Genomic DNA, 16,543 nt, shown 5'->3' with positions numbered 1-16,543 from the left:
CACTGGAACAGGTTGCCCAAGGAGGCTGTGGATGCCCCATCCCTGCAGGCATTCAAGGCCAGGCTGGATGTGGCTCTGGGCAGCCTGGGCTGCTGGTTGGCGACCCTGCACATAGCAATGAGATGATCATTGTGGTCCTTTGCAACCCAGGTGATTCTGTAATGAAGAACTAACTGTAGTTGTGTGCAGATCTAAACTCAAGGATGTTTTTATGTTTCAGATAATGCCATTCAGAAAGTAAAACACCGCTTTAACTACATGAGTGGCTCTGCAATGAAGGTCAGCTGGGAGAAGGTGGAGGAGGAGCTGAGGTTGCAGCCCCCGGTTCAGCTGAAGCTGGAGGATGCAGAGCTGATGAATGGGATGGCTAATGGTGGGCACGCAGGAGTGCATGTGGAGGTTGGTAAGTTGCTGCTGTGCACAGGTGACACTAGACTCACTGAACCTCACCCTGCAAGTGACAGCAAAGTGTACATAAAACAGCAGCAGTTGTTTGTTTGCACTGGGAAATAGATATAATGTATATGAAATGTGGGAGAAAAGCCTGCCTTTGTGTCATGGGGAAGAGCTCATGGTCTTTGGGGCAGATACATATTTAAGGCAGTGCTTTTTTTTTTTTTTTTCCTCAGCCTACAGTAAACTTTATGGGCAAGCACGTATGATTGAGCCAGGCATTTTGTGTGTTGAAGTATCCGGCTTTTAAAGCAGTTAATTGCTGAACTGTATTTGGTCAAAGAAGCTTCTCTGATCTGTTGGTCAGTGCAAATTCAGATAGAAGATAGTAATTACTATCTCATTAGGTTACATCAGCCCCAAAGAAGCCCAAGTTCTGGGCAGCCTGTTGTGATGGTTGGCAGCCCTGCCTGTGGCAGAGGGGTTGAAAACAGATGATCTTCGATGTCCTTTTCAACCCAGGCTGTTCTATGATCCTATGGAAGAAAGGATTAGGAGAATGTGTTTGAGCCGAGGGTGAAACTCTCATTCTCAGACTGTCCATCTTGTTGTTCTCCCATCCTCATTGTCTGCTTTTACTCCTTAAAATCTAGTGCCTCTGACTAAAAGCCTGTAAGGTGAGATCACATAGAATCACATAGAATCATCCTGTAGATGCACATCTGCAGGAAGCAGAAGGAACTTTCCTTAAAAAATGCTGACATTTTTCCTGCCTTTAAAAGTGCTGCCCTCTTTCTAATGACTCTAAAGTTAGTGTTGTCTTGTGGTTCAGTTCTGTGATCAAAGTCCTGCTTATTTCCTCTGCAAAATGAAATGATCCTAATCCCATTAACATTACGGTTAAATACAGCTAGGGTACCATGAGCTTGTATTTCCTCTTTTTTGTTATTCTTGGCTTACAAAACACTAAATTAAATTCCAATTGCCCGGTCTTCATGTTTCCAATGGATGAACTGGAATCTGATTTGATGGAGGAATTTGTAATGGATCAGTGACCAGGAGGAATTAAAAACAGAAATGAAAACATTTGGTTTAGGAGTCAGACTTCTGGGTGTGCCTCCAAACCATGCTGGGAGGTGAAATGTGTTCATGATGTGGCAGGGCTTAGAAGTTATTTGCACCAGTGTGAACAGTGTCGGTGCCAGTAAACATGTGCTAACTAATCTGTGTCCACAGAGCAGAAATTCATTTTCAGTTCCTCCATATTCTTCATTGCTTTCTTTTATGTTCCATCTGCCTTGTGTCGCTGTTTTTTTCTCTGTGGCTTAACCCAAATGCTCAAATTGTCCTATCCTTATTTTAAGGCTCGTGTTGGTGATCATCTGTTTCCATCAGCTGCAGTCAGCTTTCCTGGTTTATTTCCCTCTCTCCTCTCAGCGTTGCCACAGTGCTGAATCCCACTTAGCAGCTCTAAGTTTAGCTGTGTGCATGCATGGTGTCTGTTTCCTTATTAGTGTTATTTATATTCAGGCTTTGCTAGACAGGGGACTTGTTGAGCATACGCTGAAGTGTCCTGGTTAAAGGAAAGCAATATTAAGCATTCTGTACTGAAGATGAAACCCAGATTGATCACAACATTGGTCTTCTCACATGGCTGTAGCCCCTGCCTTCTTTTAGCTTCTGTCAAGTGTTTTGCTTGGACTTTACATTTCACTGCATAGTAAAACTGCAAAATTGCCTTTAAATGATTGGATTTCTTGCATCATTTATTTAGATGAAAGTATGTGTGACTGTAATACACAGTAATACTAAATAATGTGACATATTGCGAGCGAGATGAATACATTTCCCTCTGCAGCTGTTTTGGGGACAAAATTATGGAGGTATGAATGCGTGTCGTGCAAATTAATTTCGTAGGCATTAATTTCATAGGCATTTATAAGAGATCATTTATATCCCTATGTTAATTTGGCACTGAGATTTTTGAAATTCATCAATCAGAATCTCCCTTAAAGGAGAAGACGGGTGTTTTCCTCTAAGCCATGCAGCAGGGTGGTGCTTTAGCAGTTGAAGTGTTTTATCTGCCACTGAAGCAGAGCTGGAATCAGTCTCTGCTGTGTTGTGTAGTTTACCTGCAGTAATCAGGAGCTGTCTGCTTCTGGATGGAAGGCTGAAGGTCCTGAGACAGTGGAGGCTTTTTCAGGGCTCCTTTATTCTGTCCTTTATCTCATGGATGTTGGTGCAGGAGGTGATTTTGATACTTGATACTTGAGGTTCACATAGGCCTTGTTGTGCTTAAAGTGTTCCTATGATGATGCAAAGATAGAACATAGCAAGACATGTGGGTGTAGGCTGATGCTGGACTGGCAAGGATAGGTAGGTTGGGAAATAGGTGAGTTTTTGGTCAAACACAGCCCTTAATTAGAAGTGCCACATTCCACAATTAAGTGCAAATCGATAGTAATTGCTTTGACCTAAATGAGGTATGAAGCAATTAGGTCATCCTGAATAAATAGTATTGGGTGCATGGGTGTTAAAGAATGTAATAGTGGTGGAGAGAGTGAGAAGGGAGAGAGATAGTTTGCTGCTTCTGGAATGTAGGCCAGTTGGGAGACAGGGAAAGAGAGGAATTGCAGTGCAGTGTAAAATAAGCAGCAAAAGCCAAAAACTGCAGCATTCAGTCTGGTTCCTAACCCCTTTTTGGCTGTGTTCTGTCAGCCTGCCCTGAGAGCTGGCACTGATGGGAGCAGAGACAGTATTGTCTGGAGAACTGCCACAGGAACTGTTCTAGCAGCAGAGCATCTGAGTCCTGGGCTTCAGCAGTTGTGTATTACGTTCTGGCAGCTGCTTAATTAGGGCACCGATTTCCATATTGCACCTAGGTCTGGGGCCCCCATTGTAAGAAAGACAGGGAGCTGTTGGAGAGGGTCCAGAGGAGGCCACAAAGATGCTCAGAGGGCTGCAGCACCTCCACGACAAAGACAGGCTGAGGGAGCTGGGCTTGTTCAACATGGAGAAGAGAAGGGAAGGCTGCGGGGTGACCTCATTGCAGCCTTTCAGGACCTAAAGGGACCCTATAAATAGGATGGGACTCAACTCTTTACAAGGGTTGGTAATGGCAGGACGAGGGAAAATGGTTTTAAGTTGAAAGAGGGGAAGTTTAGGTTGGATACTGGGGAAGTTCTTTACTCTGAGAGCAGTGAGGTGTTTTAACAGCTGCCCAGAGAGGCAGGGGATGCCCCATCCATCCCTTGAAGTGTTTAAAGCCAGGTTGGATGGGGCCCTGGGCAGCCTGGGCTGGTATGAAATGGGGAGGTTGGTGGACCTTCCTGTGGTGGGGAGGTTGGAGTTTCATGATCCTTGAGGTCCCTTCCAACCTGAGCTGTTCTATGATTCCATATGGGAGTGGTGCAGGTGAAGCTAAACTTTGGGATGCTGGACTGAACCCTTGCACTCTCAGTGGGAAGAAGGACATGAATGCTTGTTGAGGAGGGAATGAAGTACTCTCCTGCTGTTACAGACATCAGGAATCTCTTTAACTTATCTACTGACCAGGGAAGAGCAGTCAGTCTGTTAATGTGCTGTAATAAACAGGTAAAAAATACCTGTATATAGCACAAAAGAAATCAGTGCGAAATGGCTCGAGAACAAGTTCTGTTGCTTAATTTATTCCCAAGTATTGTGTAGCTGGCACTGATTTCTAGATGTCCAAAGAACTGAGCAGTGCAGTGAAACAGAAAAGTTGCTCCTATTTATTATTGGTCTTCTCCAAAGCATGTGTGAAAATCACGTAAGCTGATTTCAGCTGCTTTCTGTTAAAGGATTCAAAGCAGTGCTGCAAATTTTCACTCTCTTTTCATTCTCTTTTGGTGTGTGTGTGTTTCTTTCAGCTCCTGCTTACAGAATGCAGCGTGTGACCCCCCTGGGCATCCTGTCACTTGTTCTGAACATCATGTGTGGAGCTCTGAATCTCATCCGAGGAGTTCACCTAGCAGAGCATTCCTTTCAGGTAACCCTGACTGACTTGAAAGCTGTCATTGAGATGAAGAAGGAGAGTTACTGGGGTAACCAGGTTAAGGGTGGCTGTTCTGCTTTGTAGCAGAACATACATCTCTCCATGGGAAGTGTTTTGTTTCTCCTCTCCTGCTGGAACTCAGGTGTGTTGTTGTCTATCCAGGATGTTGTGCTTTATTCCTTTCTGCTGAGATTGAAATTGGGAGGTCTTTCAGAGCTGAGGTTGTGATGATTGTTTTCATTCTTCGTTTCATTCTAAATACTTCTTTGTAATTTTCATTACACAAATGTGAAACTGCAAGCAGCTTTAAAAAAGACAAAAAGGACTATCCTGAAGGTAGAGAATCAGATGTATAACTTATCAGATGTTATCACATAAGCCTTTTAGTGCCTTGTTCAACCCTGTTGATCTTATTGCTGTTTGGTGCTGCTACAATCAGTCAAGGTAAACTAGATTGAGAGGTATTTAATGAAGGATAATATTCTGAAATAAAAAGTAATGCTTTCTAACAGCTGTAGTTGATGTAGTTTCTTGTTTGTTGCTTTTTTATCCTGACAGGAGGACTATGAAGGAATTGGAAACGTGGTAGCATTTTTTCTACCTTTTCTAGCCTGTCTTTTTCAGGTATGTTAACTTTAAACGAGTTGCTTTCTGATCTTTGATATTACTATTATATGTATATATACAACAAAATTGTTTCCAGCTAAGCAGAGGCACAGCTTGGTTCTTAGCATCTCGTCTAGTTGATTCCACAGAGGTATTCCAGTGAAGTGGTACAACAGTTAAGAGTGCCACATGGGCCTCGGAAATTGCAGTCACAAGCTTCTTCCATGTTTCTATGCTGTTACACGCCAAACTGAGCTGAGTCTGATAAGTGCCCACCCAAAGGTGGCTTGTTTCCCAAAGGGAGCTCCATGATGCCTTTCTGACAGTGGCAGACATGGCTGATAGACGTCTGTAACCTAACCACGTTGAAAGGCCGAGTGTGTATATTTATCCGCTATTTGTTGTATCACAGTAGATAGGCAGTGAGTGTCTTTCAGCCTTCATACGCCTCTGTTTATGACAGAGCTTCAAAATGGAGGTAATATTCTGAATCTAAAACTAGATGCAGATATTATTTGCTAAGAGAGACTGTCCTGCTTTTTTCCTGTTAGCACCTGAAACCAGAGAAGCTTAAATATGAACAACCAAATTCTGTCTGCAGAGGTCATCTTCACAAAGTACTTGTGCTTAAACTGAGCTGAAATATGAAGTGCTTTCTATTTCATGATCTCTACTTGTATCACTGGCACAGTTGGAAGCTGTGACCAGAAGTGTGAAAGCCTGATCTGTTGCTGCCTGAGCTTTAAATAAAGAACTTGTCTGCCAGCAATGGGTGGGATTTTGTTTTCTCCTGTAAGGCTTGTTGCTCTTTGTCCATATTTAACAAATGGGTTCCACCTGATCTTTGAATTAAAAAGAAAAAAGAACAGCCCCAAACACTTTTTGAGCCACACATGGACAGAAATGATGGTTTTGCTACCAAGTCAGCTCTAGAGAACGAAGCCCTTCACTTATCCCAAGAGCAAATACAGCAAGAACGGATCAGGTTTTGCTTACTTCCTGCTTCTAATCCTCAGTGGGTTTTGCAAGTTGGCTCCAACTTCAAACTCCTTTAGTTCCAGGCTGAGGTAGGTAGGACGGATTGTGCTGACAGGCTGTATTTGATGCATAGGCTCAACCAGTGCTGTGGGTGGGGGCTGCTGCCCTGCTCTTGTAGGAGGAACTTCCAGCATGAGAGCTGCGAGGAAGCTCTGAGCTTCTTAGTGATCACCGCAATAGTAGGTACATCCAGCTATGTCTCCTGTCTGTATGTACGTCCTTTAATGCTAACACTCTTTCTCTGTTTCTTTTGTAGTGTTATTTGTACCTGTACTACAGCTCGACGAGGAAGGCGAAGACGTTTGTACTCTTTTTCACTGTTTGTTTATGCAATATTTACTTGTATGGATTACGGAATCTCTGGCAAATAGCCTTTCACATAGGAGTGGCATCTCTTTCCTCCTACCAGATACTGACAAGGCAACTGATGGAGAAACAACCTGACTGTGGAGTATGAAAAAGACTTTGGGTTCACAACTCCCTTTCTGCAACTACTATTTTTTTGGTATTAAAATGGCCCAAACCAGCTAGGAGTATTTTTAAACATTTCTGACCTCAAGGAGGATGTTTCAGAGCAACATGAAATACAGTAGTATCCTGCTGCAATGTCACTCACAGTGAAGAATTCAGCTGTGTTCTACATAATTCTATGGTAATTGTGCATGGTAGATTTTTTGTCAGGTGTCGTCAACGGGTCGAGGCTCTCCTTACCATAAACAGGCTCTTACTCCTTGACTAACACCATCCAAACTGCATTTTACCATCAGTCTCGCTGGCTTTGTGACAGTTTGGCAGCCCCAGTGCCTTGGCCTGCCAACGCTTCTGAAAATATTAGTAACATAAAGTGAAGGTAAAGCGGTGGGTAACATTTTTGTCTATAGAATTTATGACACGTTCTTGGTAAATGTAAAGAAAGGAGTGGTTTGCCACTCCTAGTTAGGTGAGCTCATTATCAGTGGGGAAGAGCATTAGGATGAGATTCAGGGTATTTTTTTCCTGGGTTTTGAAGGAAAGGAAAAGACTGGCTTCTTTAAAAACCCTAGAGGCTATAAATATCTACTGGCTAAACAACACGTTGCCATTAACCGTGTGCTTATTGTTGAATCCCAGATATGCTTAGGGCAGCATAAAATGAACCAAGCAAACACAGTGACCTTTCAGCTCGGGTGGCCTTTATTTCCTTGGTTAAGGTCACTCTCACTGTAAGGGCAATTCCATGTTTGCTTGGTCTGTACAGGTAATAAACCTTCCAAACATCCTTATGACAGACCACTGGCTCCTTCACCTTTAGAACAGAGTTTAGCTGCTGACTTTAAAGCCATCTCCAGTAATGGAGAGCAAGAGCAGGTTCTCTTTTTTTTTTTTAATCTGAAGCACCTTTAATTAATGGTGTTGACTTCTTACACTCAGATGAATTTAGGAGAGTGCAAGTTTGGATGTAGTACTTAAGAGCTGAGTTTCATCACTTTTACTGCTCTGGGTGTTCCCGTACGGGATGCAATTTGGCATGTATATAAACACATAAGGCTGCCTGTGCTTAAAAGAAAGCACAGCATTTTGATGCCACTGTCCCTGAAGGGTTGTAAAAACTCAAACTGAAAAGATGCGGGGCACTATAAGTGTGTTATTGTCCAACGATGGGCACAGCTTTTCCTTTTTATTGTTGGCTTTTCCTTTTTATTGTTGGCTTTTCCCTTATAAGCCTATTTCATGGTGACCCCTTTTCCTTCATGCAAAGTCTTTCACCAAAGATATCTTTGCTTCTCTCATAGTCTCTACCTCTGGTGGTTGCATAGAGATTAATCTCATCCTGTGGGGAAAGGGTAAAGCATTTCCTGCTACAGCTGCTTGATGAAAGGGACCTCAGTGACATCCTCAAGCTCCTATTTCCTACCCTTTTCGCCTCCATCAGGTGTGAGAATCCAGAAGAGCTGTACTAGTTCTCCATAGGCTTCAGTAAAACTGGTTTGCTATCACATAAGACACGCAGATCACAGCCGGGGCAAAGGGCCAGGAAGTCATTATCTTCTTTGTGTTCCACATCCCCCTATTAAGCAGGCAGGAAGAAACTGTAATATTCCTGATGGTTCCTGAGCATCTATTTGCTTTATCATAAAACAAATGCATCCCAATGTGAGCAACAGCTTACTTCAGTGAGGAGGGTAGAACAAGGTGTTGAGACAGCTCTTGTAATTAACGTAATTAGAGTTGATAGAGATTTACATTCAACCTTCCTTTGACGTTTTCTTCCTGAGAATGTTTTGTCAAGTAAAATAGGTTGGTGCAATGGAAATGCTTTTGAGGAATGGATAGAGGATGTGACTGGGTCTCCTCTGAACGGACAAAGCTCTGGTTTGCTGCAAGGCTTTAATCCCTTTCTGACCTTATTATTTTTCCTTATTAAGCCACGTTAAGGAATCTGCGTGCATTCAATTGAGCATCGTTTCTGTGCACTTCGTAGCTGTGGGTTTTGATTTGGATACAAGGAAGAGCAAACGTTTGACCCAGTTTTTGTTTCCTGTTGTTATTTGGAACAGCTTCTGTATCTGTGTGCCACTGACACAGTTAAACCTTTTCCTCCAGCGAAACAGCAGGAGGAATAGCAGAGCTTACATTGATTTCGGTGCTTTAAGATTTAATAAAAAAGAATGACTTGCAGTTTGAGTACATGAAATCTGACTCATAGCGTGGGATTATGGCTGTGTTGAATCAAATCCCCAAACCAGGAATCCATCCCTTTTAGTTCAAGCTGTTGAACGCGGGTTGACTCGTATCTCCTTAACTCTGTCAGTTTGTGAGTCCCTGGGAGGTTCTTCTCCTCGCCCAGCAGCACAGCGTGAGAAAATTGACACAGAGGAAACTTCATTAATTTAAAGATTAGCAGGGCGTGATTGCTTTATGAAACCCATTTTCTGTTCTTACCCATTAAGTTTATGGAAGGTGGGCTGGTACCTTTTTAAGACGTTTTTTTTTTGCACTGTATTAATAAATGAACCTGTGTACATGTGTATAAAATCACTCTGCGTGTGTATGTATATATGTACATATCTAATAAATGGCTTTTTTAATTTACTTCTTTGTAATGGCTGCCTCCTCTTTTAGTTCTGGCTGTTGAATGGCATGACTCAATGGGAATAACTTTTGGACCATCAGGAACCAAATAATCTCACTGAAATCACAGAGCTGGAAGAAGCCAGGCTTGCATCCTTGTGCTGATGTCTTCCTATTCCTTCACAGGCTCCATACCTAGATGGCAGACAAGGAGGCAGCTGTGAGAAAAGCAGGTTTCGGAGAGCTGCAGGTTCATTAGTGTTACTCATCTGCTACAAAGGTACATCTCCCTTCTTGCACTGACTTGAGCTTGCTTGGATGCTGATGTGTCAGCAGCACAATTGAGATGGTTGCACTGAGAAGAGACAGAGGAGCCCCTGTGTGTACCCCTGTAACAAGGGAAGAGGCAGCACAGTGCGCTGTGCAGATTGTAGGTGGTAAACAGCAAACGCTGAGGGTGCGGGAGGGAGGAAGGAGCCTTATTCTTCACAACTGCTCTGCCCTTTGAGAGCTGGGAGATGTTATTTTTGTTTTGTAAATAAGCAATTGCTCAAAGCGCCTTTTCTTCTCCGGATGCCAGGGGAGAACAGCAGCTTTACCCTTTTTTTTCCCCATCTTTTTCTTTCTAAGGTGAGGGGAGAAAGCAATTATAACTCCCTTTTTCTTTGAAGATGCTGATAAAAGGAGGCAGGCGGATCAGAGGGTCCCCGTGCCATAAAGAAACGGCTCCTGAGGTGATAGAGATGCCTGTTTTTGTTTTAAAACAAAGTAACTCAACTTCTGCTGTGTGCCGGCTTGCAAATGTGACCCAATTGCATCCCGAAACTTTGAGGAGAGAGGAAAGGAAAAAGTAGCTGCGAGAAAAAGATCAGCTCTGTCCTCACGTGTGCTGCCTCTGTGTGAAGGTGCACCACAGGGTCCTGCAATGGTTAGGTTGGAGGGGACATCACAGGTCATCCAGTCCCAACCAACTTGGGTTGGTTGCTCCCAGCAGGCTGGGCTGCCCAGAGCCCATCCAGCCTGTCCTGGGGCACCTCCTGGGGTGGGAATGGGTATCTCTGGGTTGTCTGCCAATACAAGTCTACTTGAGGTGTTAGGAGAATGGCTTGGAAGGAAGCAATACCACGTTGTTAGGAAGTGAAAGTGTGTTTGAGCTTTGCGGGGTTGTGAGTGCAAGTAATTAACCCACACGTTGTCTTTTCCAACTGGCTTAACAAAGAGATGACTGAAATCTGGTCAGTTCATTTGTTTGCAGTAGTGTTTCACTTCTTAAAGCATTGCTCTGGCAAAAAATAAAACACCGAGGACCTTGGAGTGAGAATGAATGATATCTACCTACGTTTGCCATGCTGTGAATGTAACATCATTCACTTGTATCCATCAGCCACTTTGGGGAGCGCTCTTTGAGCAGGGAGAAAAACAGGTCGTGTCCCTTCCCTTGGTCTGACCCAAACAGGTATGGCAGCAGCTCTTCTTTCAGTTCTTGGCAGCATGGCTTTGCATTGTGTGTCATTAACAATTAGCTTAAGCCAATCGATCAATCTAATAGGAGGGGTGATTCCCCATCCCCAAGGCTGCAGGTCTTACCCTTGAGTAATTTCTAGCTCCTTTTTCCAGCTAGAAATGCTAATTCGGGCTACTACAGAGCCATTTTTAAGGTTGTTAAACGGTAACAGGAAATGAGCTCTTTAAAGGCTTTTCTTTCTACTACCTAAGCTATAAGATTAGCAAAGCCCAGAAGCACGTTCAATTCCCTTTTGTGGAATAATTCTTGTTCATGTAAGAACGGTAAGGCCTGAAATAATGACCATTAAAAGGTAAAGCACCAGTTGGTGCAGGATGACGTACAGCCACGGAGGCCCGAGATTTATTCCTTCATTATGCAAGGAAAGGCATGAATTTAGAAAATCCCTCATTTCCTGGGCTCTTTAAGGGAAACACTGAAAAGCAATTATGTGGAAAGTTCAGCTCTGAAATAAGTTAGTGCTCATTGGTATGCACCATGCAAAACACAACAGAGGCCTTCCAGGAGGTGCTGCCTTCTGTGTGCTTTGGCTGAGGGCACAGTTCTGGTGTAATGAGCCTTAAACTATCTGTATTTGCCTTCTGGATGGCAACCTCAGCCTCGAGAGCGTGGTTCTGAGGGCAGGGGTTGCAGTGGCTCTGCCTCATGTTGGGTTTTGCTGTATCAGGTGTGATTCGAACTTAGGTACAACATCAGGCAGGTGTGGGTTGAAGAACATTGGGCTCTCCTTGCCATGAAGCTTCTTTCAGAGGCTGGTTTGCAGATGCTGAGCTCAGAGAGCTGAACTGAGAAAGAGAAGCTGTGCAGGCTCTGTTCCAGGACTCCCCATGCCCTGGCTGTGTTCCCCATGCTCACACAGGATCTCCTGGTCTCCCCATACATGCAGCAAGGAGGAATTGGATCAGAGAGGAAAAAAATAACACTAAATGGAACGACTTCATTGTGACTCCTTGAGCTCTCTGCTGCTCACTCTCGCAGGCACTGGGAGGCAGCAGAGCACAGGCTAAGACTGTATGCCCAAGCTGGGAGGGAGGCCGAGGAACCTGCCTGGTTTTCTACCTGCTCTTACGAACGCCATGGTTCTCCCGGTAGCTTTTGCAAAACAGAGATAAAACACCCTGGAGACAGTAAGGGATGCAAATCCACTTACCTAGCGAGGCTGGAACCAATTTGTCAAAAGCAAAGTCATCTTGTTTTCTTTTCTGCCTCGCTCGTTCTTAAGGAGCAAAGCGCGATGCTTTGTGCTAAGTATTGGCTCTGCTGTTCTGAGCTTCGGGGCTTTGTTCTCAGTCTGAAGGGTTTTGGAAGGAACCGGAGGCTTTAGGAGAGGAGAATCCAGTGGCTTAATTAGCAACAAGTCTGGAGGCATGCATGCATGCATACACTGCTAGTGCTTAATCCACCTGCAGTGGCTGCTCGGAAAGTTAAGTTGGGAAGAAAGGCATCTGAGGCCAAGCCTCGTTTCTGAAGCTTTGCTAATTAATGGAAAATTGTGATACTGCGCCCGCTTCTTCCTCTTGTCTTTTTGCTGGCAGCAGTGCTGATCGCACTGTTCCCACCACTGTGATTGCAGGGATGCTCGGAGGGCAGCATGGGGGCATAAAGGATAAATGGATGTCATTGCTCCTGCCTGGCTAAAGAGTGATGAAGGCATCTGAGTTTCCCATGGGAATGATCCCCTTTGGGAACGGCCCTCTGCGAGCCAAGGACTCCAGCTCACGACCCAGTGTCCACTGCAGTAGCTCAGATATGAGCCTGGAACTGAGCTCCTGGTCAGTGACCCAATGGGACCATTCCTTGCTGTGACAGCTCCCAACTGTCTGCTCACTGGGTTTAACCAGAGGCAATCCAACCTGGAAGTGCCAGCTGATGTGTGGGCAAGAGCTGAGCTCTGGAGGAAAGTTCTTTACAATCTGGAATGGAAGTTGTCCATGCTGCCTGCTCCTAAAGGCATTTCAGTGAGGGGTGCTTCTCAGGAGGAGTGAGTTGGCTGAGTTCATATGGGGCTCTCCAATCCAATATAGAAGTGGAGAAACTGGAGAGAATCCTCTGAAAGAACACGGAATCACAGAATATCCTGAGTTTGACAGTCCCTTCCAATGAGCGCCTCTGTGATGCTCTAGGGCAGACAGGTTTAGGATTCTGCTGCTTAGATACTTCACATTTAGCTTCTAAATTAATAGCAACCCCAATCAAATCGACCATCGTGAGGACTATCTCACTCTAAAGCAGCTTTTAATGTTATTTGGAAACAGCACGAAGGCTCCAGAGAGTGCTCTGAAGCCCCTTAGTGTTATCACACAATGTGCACATCGTATGGCTTTCCTGGCAGGGAGATGTTTGTCCTTACACGTGCAAACAACCATCCTGCAGCAAATTAACCTTGGCTGGGGACAGCACTGACGTTCAGCACAGCAGATTTATGGCTGATGATACAATCTGGGGGGATTGCTTTTGCTTGAGTGATCCCAATTCCTGCTTGGAAAGCTGACTGGAGGGCCTGGTGGTAATGAAGAAGCATCATTACACATAGTTGCTATTTAAAGTTGTCTTAGTTGTTTTCCAGAACACACCCTTTTTCATTTTCTTTGGGCCTTGTCCTTACATCATTTTTTCCAGTCATTAGGAGTATCATAGAATGGCTTGTGTTGGAAAAGGCCTTAAAGATCACAGAGCTCTATGTAGGCTGAGGGCCCCCACCAGGTCTGGTTGCCAGTGCCCCATGCATGGCAGTTCATGGTGAACTATGGGACCTGGGGCTGATTCAGACATCCCTGGGCATGTGGAATAAAAGCATTTTGAGAGTTTTTTAGATCCAGCTTCAAAAGCAGCACTTCCTCCTGGATCGTATCTATGTGCCCAGCTCTGCCTGGGGAAAAAAAAACATTCAGTACCAATGAGTGTATTCAGTAATGCAAATGATGACAGTATGCTTTAGTGTGGGCATGTGGGGTGGGCTGAGCTTGGACTTGGTGATCTTAGTGGTCTTTTCCAACCTTGGTGATTCTGTGATCCAAAGAGATAACCAAGGCCAAGGAGATGGGTGGCCATTGACACAGTTGGAAAGAAGCAGTCCACAGTTCTTCCTCCCTATGGATCCTGCATGACATGGGGCAGGTGACCCAGGGCTCAGGCTTGGTCAGGCGGGCATAGAAATCAGCCATCGTGGTTATCAGAGCAAAGAAAGTGATGAGAGCATCCGTTCTCCAAGCTCAGGTCCCCTTGAGATCAGAAGATCTGATGTCATTGCAAGAGTCTTTTGCACTGTGTACAGTATATAAGACCTCTTGCTGTCTCTGTTCTCGGTTTCCTCTTGCATAAAGCCGAAAAAGGAGTTCCTTCCGCAAACAAGAGGAACAAAATAACACCGTAGCTTTTTTGCTTCTGTTGCAGTGCCTTTTGGAGGCATGCTTAAAGAGGAGGAAATAACGGGGCTCCACGCAGCTATTCTTTTCTCTTACCCTTTGTTTCTCCTTTAGTTAAACACAGTATTTTCACGAGTGCCTTTGACCTGCACGAACGTAGGTCGGGAACGTTTTTATTGCATCCATCTTATTTGCTCTGAGGGAGGCCGCGTTTTATGGCCGCTGCCTGCGATCTGGGAGGCACCGCTTGGAGAAGAGCTGGGCATAGTTTCAGTGCCTGAATGCTTGAGGGCAAAATCCACAGCCGTTGTGCCAGCAGATGTGTGTACACAGCCGGACCCCTCTCCCAGCTGAGCTTGCAGCTGCCGCTGCATTAAATCACTGTTGTTTCCACCAGCGGGTTGTTCCCCTAAAAGCCAACAGAGTGGCTGTGGAGCGCAGAGATCCAATGGAAGACTTTTTACACATGGCTTAAAGTAATTTCCACCAGGTTAGAATCTGAACACCGATCTCCTTTGGCCCCTGAGAATGGAGTTAAGCCGGGGTTTCTTGAGATAAGCCTCCTTGTTTGATTTCTTCCCTCTCTTTTTATTGTTGAGTATAAAATGTTGCTGGGCTGCGTTCGCCACAAGCCTCCCCAGCAGAGGAGTAATCACATTTATTGGAAATGCTTTCTGATCACATATTCATTTAGCAGCTGCTAAAGTTAAATGAACTGGGCAAAGTGCCACCGGAGAGTTGGATGCATACGCTGGAGAAAGTAAATGAAAGAACTGCTCAGTGTGCAGTTGCTTTCCCTCTCCAGCATTCATTATCCTCCTGTTCAGCTGATTTAGGGACTTGAAAAGCAGTCAGGATGGCAGCGTGAGATGCTTCTAAGTGTCAGCATAGCCGTGGGTTTGCTAAATTTTCCTTACACTGCACTATAAGGGACACAAGAAATACCCGAATGTTATTTGTGTGTGTGTGAGATATAACAAATAATAACGGTAACAAAACCCCTTGTTCCTATTTCTTGGTTACTCTCTATCAACCTCATTAGTGCTGAGTTGTCGCTGACTGGTGGGTGGGCCCATCCAACCCAAACCAGTGTATTGTATGGGATTCATTGCACAGAGACCTCCGATGGGAACACTTCTCTAGTTGGCAAAGGAGCTCCACTCAACTGCTGTATTGGGAAAGAGCTCTGGCCTTCCAAATGGGCTGCCTGAATAGGCATATCCTAAACAAGGATTCAATTGAAAGATCTCCTGCAGGTCCCCAGGTGTTCCCCTCCATGCTGGCTCAGCTTACAGACTTCAGTGAAAGCTCTGGAGCCCAATGGAGATGAGGAACCAAAGGCAAAACTTACCCATACTTACCCATGAGCACTGTGAAAAATACACCAACAACTGCCCAAATCCACCAAACCCTTTAGCAGAATGGGATGTACTTCATCCAGAGCACCAACTACCCCCCGAGGCCCCATGTGTAGGAGTAAAAGCAGCAGGGCAAGTGAGTACAAGCAGGAGCACCGCAGTGCCTGCAGGAGAGTATTTTTAATCTCCAATCACTCAATCTCCATCCCCAAGGAAGACCCATAAAATCTGTTGAAACTTGGGCCCATCAAACCAAATATATAAATCTACTAGACATGAAAAATCAATAGAGACGTTGATTTTATGGTATGTTACATTTCCCCCCACTCTGTATCTCATTGCCCCAGCAGTGGCAGGCAATAAATAAGGAAATAAATAATTCTATCCCTGCTCTTTCCCTTGCCACCCCATCGTTCTGAGTCTCTTGTAGCCATAGCCAAGTGAGGCCTGCAGGTACTAACTATGCACTGCTTATGTAAATGTTAAATGTAATCATATTTGGAGCTTTCCCCCTTACCCAGTGTTTCATTTCTATACTTCTGGTTTGATTTCAGTCCAAGGAAGGGACTGTGCACTCAGACAATCCTATTTGTTTTTGGAGAGGACGGTTGGTCTAATGAAAGGTTTGAGCTCCTCCTCTTTGGCGCTGGTTAGCGCAAGAAGGGAAGGAACTGGATGGTGCATCTCTAAAACCTACGGGAGGCTTTTCTTCTTTCACACCGAAAAGCTGCTCGGTGTCTTCCCATCCCCTTTGCACCAAGGGTGCTTTTAGATAACGTGGGTGCATTGTGTTTTATCTCCAGATTTAGTCACTACCTGTCAGTATGGGGATTGCCCGTTAGGCTGATATGGCTCTGGTGGAGCACACGCCAGACAAGCAGGCACTGATGTTGGGCTGGCAGAGGCTGGAATTGCTTGCAGACAGCTTAGCATAATTGCTGGTTTTCTTCCTCAAGGTTTGTACAGCGCGTGTACAAGCAGCTCTTAAAAAGAAATGATTAGTGGTAAAAGTGGTGCCATAAACATCTGAATATTAATGCAGTTCTGATAATAAGACATGTAAATTCGTGTCTTTGAGTCTTTTTGTTCCCCAGACTCAGGCAGGCTGGGATTCAGTTGTCTGAATATCAGCATCTGATGCTTTTGGAGGAGCCCTTGTGTTTCCAAAGAGCAGGATGTTGTGTGGCACAAG

At 44.7% G+C, this 16,543-nt stretch overlaps 1 protein-coding gene across 1 annotated transcript; it reads left to right on the top strand.

The window, feature by feature from the left end:
- The first annotated feature begins 97 nt into the window (after positions 1–97).
- Positions 98–9,124, top strand: SEC22C (SEC22 homolog C, vesicle trafficking protein). The gene is made up of 4 exons (XM_015853027.2): positions 98–403; positions 4,284–4,402; positions 4,967–5,032; positions 6,309–9,124. Exons 1-4 carry the CDS (start codon positions 259–261, stop codon positions 6,507–6,509), a joined length of 531 nt encoding a protein of 176 aa, XP_015708513.1. The 5' UTR covers positions 98–258; the 3' UTR covers positions 6,510–9,124.
- The last annotated feature ends 7,419 nt before the right edge of the window (positions 9,125–16,543 follow it).

The sequence above is a fragment of the Coturnix japonica genome, chromosome 2 (genome assembly GCF_001577835.2).
Source record: "Coturnix japonica isolate 7356 chromosome 2, Coturnix japonica 2.1, whole genome shotgun sequence".
NCBI lineage: Eukaryota > Metazoa > Chordata > Aves > Galliformes > Phasianidae > Coturnix > Coturnix japonica.
Note: the sequence above shows the minus strand (reverse complement) of the source record. Positions and strands in the feature narration are given on the sequence as shown.

What these genes read in the sequence shown, in the direction of transcription:
- SEC22C (XM_015853027.2), top strand. Translation starts at nt 259, where the DNA reads ATGAGTGGCTCTGCAATGAAGGTCAGCTGGGAGAAGGTGGAGGAGGAG. An exon ending in AGGAGTGCATGTGGAGGTTG is followed by an intron (nt 404 to 4,283) that starts GTAAGTTGCTGC and finishes TGTTTCTTTCAG; the next exon opens with CTCCTGCTTACAGAATGCAG. An exon ending in TAGCAGAGCATTCCTTTCAG is followed by an intron (nt 4,403 to 4,966) that starts GTAACCCTGACT and finishes TTATCCTGACAG; the next exon opens with GAGGACTATGAAGGAATTGG.